Source organism: Vanellus vanellus, assembly GCF_965231255.1.
Source record: "Vanellus vanellus genome assembly, chromosome: 5".
Taxonomy (NCBI): domain Eukaryota; kingdom Metazoa; phylum Chordata; class Aves; order Charadriiformes; family Charadriidae; genus Vanellus; species Vanellus vanellus.
This window is the reverse complement of record NC_138910.1, coordinates 29,093,236-29,099,829: the sequence shown is the minus strand read 5'-3', so window position 1 is coordinate 29,099,829 and position 6,594 is coordinate 29,093,236. Positions and strand designations below refer to the sequence as shown.

The 6,594-nt window shown below is 41.2% G+C and overlaps 1 protein-coding gene across 1 annotated transcript; it reads right to left on the bottom strand.

Moving 5' to 3' along the window:
• Nucleotides 1-2,332: 2,332 nt before the first annotated feature.
• On the bottom strand, nt 2,333-5,353 carry CTLA4 (cytotoxic T-lymphocyte associated protein 4; the record flags this gene model as incomplete). Its single annotated transcript, XM_082484314.1, has 4 exons — nt 2,333-2,431; nt 3,129-3,238; nt 3,726-4,076; nt 5,296-5,353. The coding sequence occupies 4 exons, from the start codon at nt 5,351-5,353 to the stop codon at nt 2,333-2,335; spliced, it is 618 nt and encodes a 205-aa protein (XP_082340440.1).
• Nucleotides 5,354-6,594: the final 1,241 nt, after the last annotated feature.

Here is a 6,594-nt window from a genome sequence, read left to right as displayed (position 1 = left end):
AATGCTAGTGTACTAAGAGAGATTAGTCCAGGTGGATGCAGAAGGCCTAACCATCATCAACTTAGCTGCCAGAAATGAAGGTGAATTGGAATATACACAGATTCTATGGTGACACAGATTCACAGCCAGTTGGCGCCAGAGGTCATGAGGTTGTTGATAGAGGTCCAAAGCATCTCTTCAGCCAGGAGGAATAAACTTAGAAAATAATTTGCTTGAGCTGCTTTTAGATTGCTTAAGAAAACTAAGTTCTTGGTCCCAGTGTATAGGCATTTTCAAGGAAAAGAAAAAATTAAGAGTTGATTCCTGATTAGGAGTCAGACACACGATTCAGGGGATATCTGAGCTACTATTTGCTGTGGTGGTGTTGTGGTTTAGGCCCTGGATAATTATTCCTGCTTTGGCAGGGTAAATTTATTGGAAGACTTTAAAGCTTGTACAAGTGGATGTGTGGGTCAAATTTATTTTTACCGATCGTGGAACACATTTCTCTGAGCAGGCTGCGCTTGAACGGGTGGGAATTCAGTCATTTTGCAGTGACAGCAGATGTGTGATCTTTGACCATTTTTTATCCCCAAAACACCAAATTAGTGGAAAATTAGGGGGAAAAATCCTAGACTGATGTCAGAATACTAAGACACCTTCAGAAAAAGGATATGTCATCAGATGCTGCTTTTACTTAATGCGCTGCCATTGTAGGTCAACACTGAGAGAGCAGTTAGCACCTGCAAACATTGGCAAACTGAGAATGTGAATGTTTGTTTGTACAGTTGGAAGTGGTGCCAGATGAAGGGGCAAGAGGGGAAAAGTAAACCAAAAGCACAATGAGATTTGGTGTTCTGGGAACTGCTGCCACTGCAAGAACATGGCATAGAGGGCTGTGGGATTTGGGTTCACAGTTATGGAGCCAAGAAGATGAATTCACAGCTGTGAAACAGAGACACGTGCTGCCAAGTTTTTGGGTTGCAAGGTGAAATGTTGATAGCAAAGACTCAAAGCAGTAGGTAGTAGCTGAAAATGCTGAAATTGTTCTAAGCTCCAGCAGCTTTGTGTGTCAGCTAGCATTTAGTGAGTGAGAGTGTCAAAGAGGTGCAAAGAAAACAGGATTTGAAACTAGGACTAGCTTTTTGTATAAACATGTACAGGACATGCTGTCAAAGTCGTTGCAGCTACCTTCTGCAAGTAAGTAACTTCGCTGAAAATGAAAAGGTGATGGGTAGCGTCTCTGAACCACATCACAGCAGCTCTAACTAGACAAATAGAAGACTTGGCAGATTTTAATGGTGGCCCTCTGAGGAGGAGAGCTGAGAAAGTAAGCGTTGGCATGAGCACACGGGCTCCCTCAGAAGGGCAAAACACGGGGTCAGAGGGGAAAGGTTCATCTCATCATCACTGCTTTCTAACATGTAGCCACTTCCTGTTTCTTCTGAGAACGATGAATAAGAAATGAACTTGAATTTGGGCAAAGCTTCAAGGTTTTTATTGAATGGTACATAACTAATAAACAAGATTATACACTATCGGTATTTTCATGGAAAATAGACTCAGTTAAACACAGCAACATACTTCTGCCTTTTGGATAGATGCTAATTTAGCATTTGTAAAACACAAGGCCCCAGCAGAGCTGGAACATCCACCCAGCAACAGCCTGAGAGGGCTCCTGCTGGGCAGCCCTTCTCTCCAACCCAGCTGTCAGCACTGCCTCAGATATCATTAATGTTAACTCCAACATGGCACTGCTGGGACACAATGCCAGTGAAAGGAGCTGAGATGAGGCTTTTAGAGCAGCAGTGTCATCAGTGCCAGCCTACGGTTATGCCTCTGTGGAAGCGCAGAGCACTAATGCCAGAAATGGGACCAATAAATAGCAATGCAGGGAAACGAGTCAACATTCCATTGTACATTAGTGTGCTCTTCTGCCTCTGCCCCCCAGAACGCTAGGATTAGCCTTGCAATGACACACAAGCCTCAGTCATAATAGTGTTCGGATTTCAGTTGATCAGTAGGCATGGTGAAATTTGACAGTAAGATGCTCGACTGCAACAGCAATAGCTCTTAATGCTATACATATATATATGTATATATATATAGACTACATATTGGTACAATACAACTCAAAGAATCAATGGCCTAATGTAGCCATTTTTATGTGACGGGATTAACCTTGAAATATTAATGCATAAACTATTTATTCTCCTCCAAACCACAGAAGTTACAAAGCATATTGTCTCTCCTTCCCGTACACCTTTGTAATAAGACAATTGTTTTTATTCCCTTAACTTAAGTGAATTAGCAGACTCTCCAACCCAGCTAGGAAACAATTTCTTTCCTTGTTTCAGTTAACAGTGATGTGGAATGGAATCACTTTTTTCTCTAGCTTTTCAGAAGGCATTTTCACATAGACCCCAGTAGTAAGACATCGTCTTCTCTTTATCTATAAAATACAGGAAGACAGTAAAATAAACAAGTGTTCATACCAAACAGTTGCATTTAGCTTCTAGGGACAAGGGTGGATTGAAAAATATGGGACAGGGATACTGTTTGGTTTTAAGGTTTGGTGTCAGGTTTATTTCTAACAGACTGTGAGTACTCCAGACCCCAATGGAAAGAGACAGCGTAGGCTTACATTTCACATACCTTTGTGCAGACATTTCTAGCTGTGAAGTTAAAAATGCTGTAAATTACAATTCCCCCCCACTACAAGGGGAAGTATCTTTAAATTTGTTTTACACAGAGGTGTATGGTGAGAAAATAAAAAATCAAATCCTGGGATTTTGTATGAATCAGTTGTGAAATCAGAGTATATGTGAAGACTGTTGCCTTTGATCCCAGAAGCGTTCAGGACTCCAACCTGTTCTAAGCATTCAAAGCTGAGCCAAGGGTCAGTCCAGCTGATGTAAGCTGACTGCTTTCTGGTACTCTGGCAACACAAATGAGCCATACACAAATCTAGATGACAGCTCCAGCAAGTTCTCTTCTTTTGCATTATTGTAACAGCATTGCGCCAGTAAAAAGGAGCATCCCAGTGCATTTGTTCCCAGTGTTCTTCCCTGTTCTCATTTCTTTCTCCTTGTCCTCATCACACAAAGGGGTGTTACTAGCAGGATGGGGCTGAGTTGATGGGGACTTACCGCTTTACCCACGAGAATGGCTGAGATGATGATACTGTAAAGAAAAAATCCTGAGGCAGTAGCTCCTAATACCCAGAGATATACAGCAGTGTCTGGACAAGGTTCTGGATCTAAAACATATGATATCACACAAGTCATGTCACACATGAGCCTCATAAGAAAGCCCCTAGTAAGTCAGCCTCCACACTGCTTTTCTCTAGCATGTGCTATCCCAGGGTAATACTAGGACTGAACTCTGAGTCCCTGCCCAATCAACCTCCAGTGAAAATAGGCTTTATCTGTAGAAGAACATACACCTTACTCTCCGCTGCTTCTGCACTTATATATCTAACTGCCTAGACATACATGTATGCTATATGGTATTCTTTATGCTGTCAGCCAACCATATATCGCTAAGTACATTGCAGGGCTATGAAATATGCCTGCTTTAGGTGCATGCAGGGAGACCTGAAAGGAATAAGATCTAATCATGATTCTCAGACCTCGAATCAGTGTTTAGGCTTGCTTCTTACAAACAGAATTTTGAAGACCTTTGAGACATAATAGCAACTCCCTTAACCTGGGAATATCACAGTACCGTACAGCTGCTTGGCTTACCAATGACATAGAGATGTGTCCCATTTCCCTTGTTCATAAAATAGGGTGGAGGGTACATCCGCTCCATCTTGCAGACATAAAGACCCGTATCATTAGCTTGCAGGCCAGTGAGGGTGAGGGTCACATTGTTTCGGCTAGGGCTAACATGGCACTGAATGACCTCTTCCACACTGAACATTTTAAACTCCATTGTGTAGGTTGAAGCACAAATTTCAGTGAACTGGTCACCCGTCTGTTTAAGCAGAGTCACTCGAATTTCCTTTGCATTTCCAATGTGCTTGTATTTACACACCAAGCTGGCAACTCCTTGCCTGTTGGCCAGCACCATTGCTGGCTGAGTCACTTCCATCACTGTAAGGAAGTAAAGAGTGTGACTGTAAGTGAACTGTCAAGAAATGATCTGCAGTCATTTACTTGAAACCTCCACAACAGGAACCTGCACAACCTCCTATTATCCATGGGTAATTCCTAGAAATGCTGCTAAATCCTTCCCAAAAAAGGACTCCAAGGCACTGCATTAATATACTTTAAAAAGCTCAAGAAGTGATTACTATAAATTATATTATAAATCTCAGCAATTACCTGTTGCTTAAATAGTAGGTAACTTGGCCCACTTACGGGAGAAATGATCTGCATGCGTCAGTTTCCCTTAACACAAACTTTTTAGTATATATAAGAAAACAAAAAAGATAGCTGGTAAAGCTGAAATTTGAAATTCAAAATTAGGCATTTAAACAACAGTTTCTGCCTGGTAGAAATAAGCATGTCCACATTTAGAAACAAACAGGTTGACATCCTGTATGGAACATGGAACAGAACCTCTAGTGTAACAGTAAAACTGTAAAACCTGTTTGCATTTTTTTTTCTGATCTTTTTGCTCCTCATTTTTAACCAGCTCTTCCCAAGCCACAGTACAGCAACAGTATATACCCCAAGCCACAGCATAGCAAGACACAGCAAAGCCTGATAAACATACTGCAAAACATCATTACAAATCTTAAAGGGAAATCAACGTACCATGTACATCCCCACTAGCTGCTTTTTACACTTCTATACTGTATCCTGCTACACAATCGGAAGGCACTGACTTTTGCTTTAATAAGCCATGAAGACTCAATATTATTTGTTCCATTTGATTTTATGTCAGTCCATTTTAGGGCAGGGCTTATCTTATTCAGTTCTGCAGTGCAAGAATGTGGGATGAAGAGGAGTAGAATTTCTCCATTCATTCAAACCTCTATATCCACGTTATCAGCTGCCAACAACTTCAGTCACAGAGGCTGTTTTTTCAAAATCTTTCCTCCTTCTTGAGCTACTCTGAATCCTGCCCAGCCTCTCTACAGATGCTACTGCTCTAAAGTCTGTGTCTGGTTTTCCAGATACCTTGCAGTGCCCCAAGACCTTGTTCCCAGACACCTTGCAGTGCCCCAAGACCTTGTTCCCAGACTGTCCTATGGAGGGTTCCCATGTCATCTCCCTCTCCCTGTTGTACCCAGTCCATATCCTGCAAAGATACGAAACCGAGAAAATGTAGACACCCTCAGCTACCTTGCCTCCTTCATCTACCCACCTTCAGCAATGGAAGTGGCTGTGCAGAGAAAGCCCACGGTGACCAATATTGAGAGCATTCCTGTGCTGGGACAGATGCTGAAGGTGGCTGATGCCTTCAGACTTTAAGACAAACTGGAACTCTCAGGACTGGAAAATAGGCGACACCTTTCAGGATACTGAATCTTCGAAATGTTTGAACCCACACAGATTCAGTGTGTATATATATAGCTTTGATCCCAGATGCTGTGCCTGAAAGTAATATGAAGCTTTGTTTTGGTTTTACAAGAAAGGAAGTAGTGGGTTTGATTAGTACGTGCACAGTTAACCTCAAACAGCATGAACAAAAACAACTATTCAGCAGATGGAAAATATATATTCAATCTGAAACTGCCATCCATTCTGCTTTAAGAATTGGGGGAGGAAAAGTAGTCATCCAATAGAGCATTTCAGGCCCTTTGGTGCTGCCAGCTTGCACAATCATAGCACTTAATATTCTAGCAATCATCAGGTATTTCCTACTAGGACAACACACAAAGAACTATACTTTTGCCTAATGTGGCACAGTGAATCAGTGTGAGCTAGATTTTTTATGGAGGACTTCCCTCCGCCCCCAATTTCTTTGCTTACTTTTATGTTAGTGCTTTTGATGTTTAAAAATTGCTGCCCCCTTCAAAACTTTGATTACACCTGCAATGACTTCATCTTTTCATACCAGCAATGTGACTTTAATCATAACCCAGCTTCTTTAGGCTTTCCTGTTTCCAAGAAAAAAAATAATCTCTCTAGGTTTATAGCTAATGACTTCCACATCTATACAGTACTTTCCCTACCTACAGACTCTACTGTCTAAGTACCTTGAGATCAATAGATGAAAAACACTGCAGGAGCTTTGATTATTGCTATCTCTGCTTAGAGCACCTGCATCATTTCAAATCTCAGTGAAACAGTTTTCACCCACTGGCCTTTTAAAAGTCATGTAAGGTCTGAAAATCATTTTGCTTTCTTATGTGATAGACTGCCGTATCCATGAATCATTGCCTAAAGAATTTCATAAAAATGAAGTTACACTTCAGTTACACTGAAGGTCATCATTCTTTTTTTTCCCACACTGAGAAGTTCTTTTAGAAGGTGCTTCATCATTTATATATGTACATCTAGTAGATTGCAAAGACCTACTTTTGGACTGTGACCTAGATAAACTAACAGCATTAGCTCTTGAAGAGTAACCTGCCCAATCCAAAGATACAGGATAAATATTTGACCTTGAAAGCCCAGAAATACGTAGTGACATAAATAAATTTACTGCTTCCATACTTAG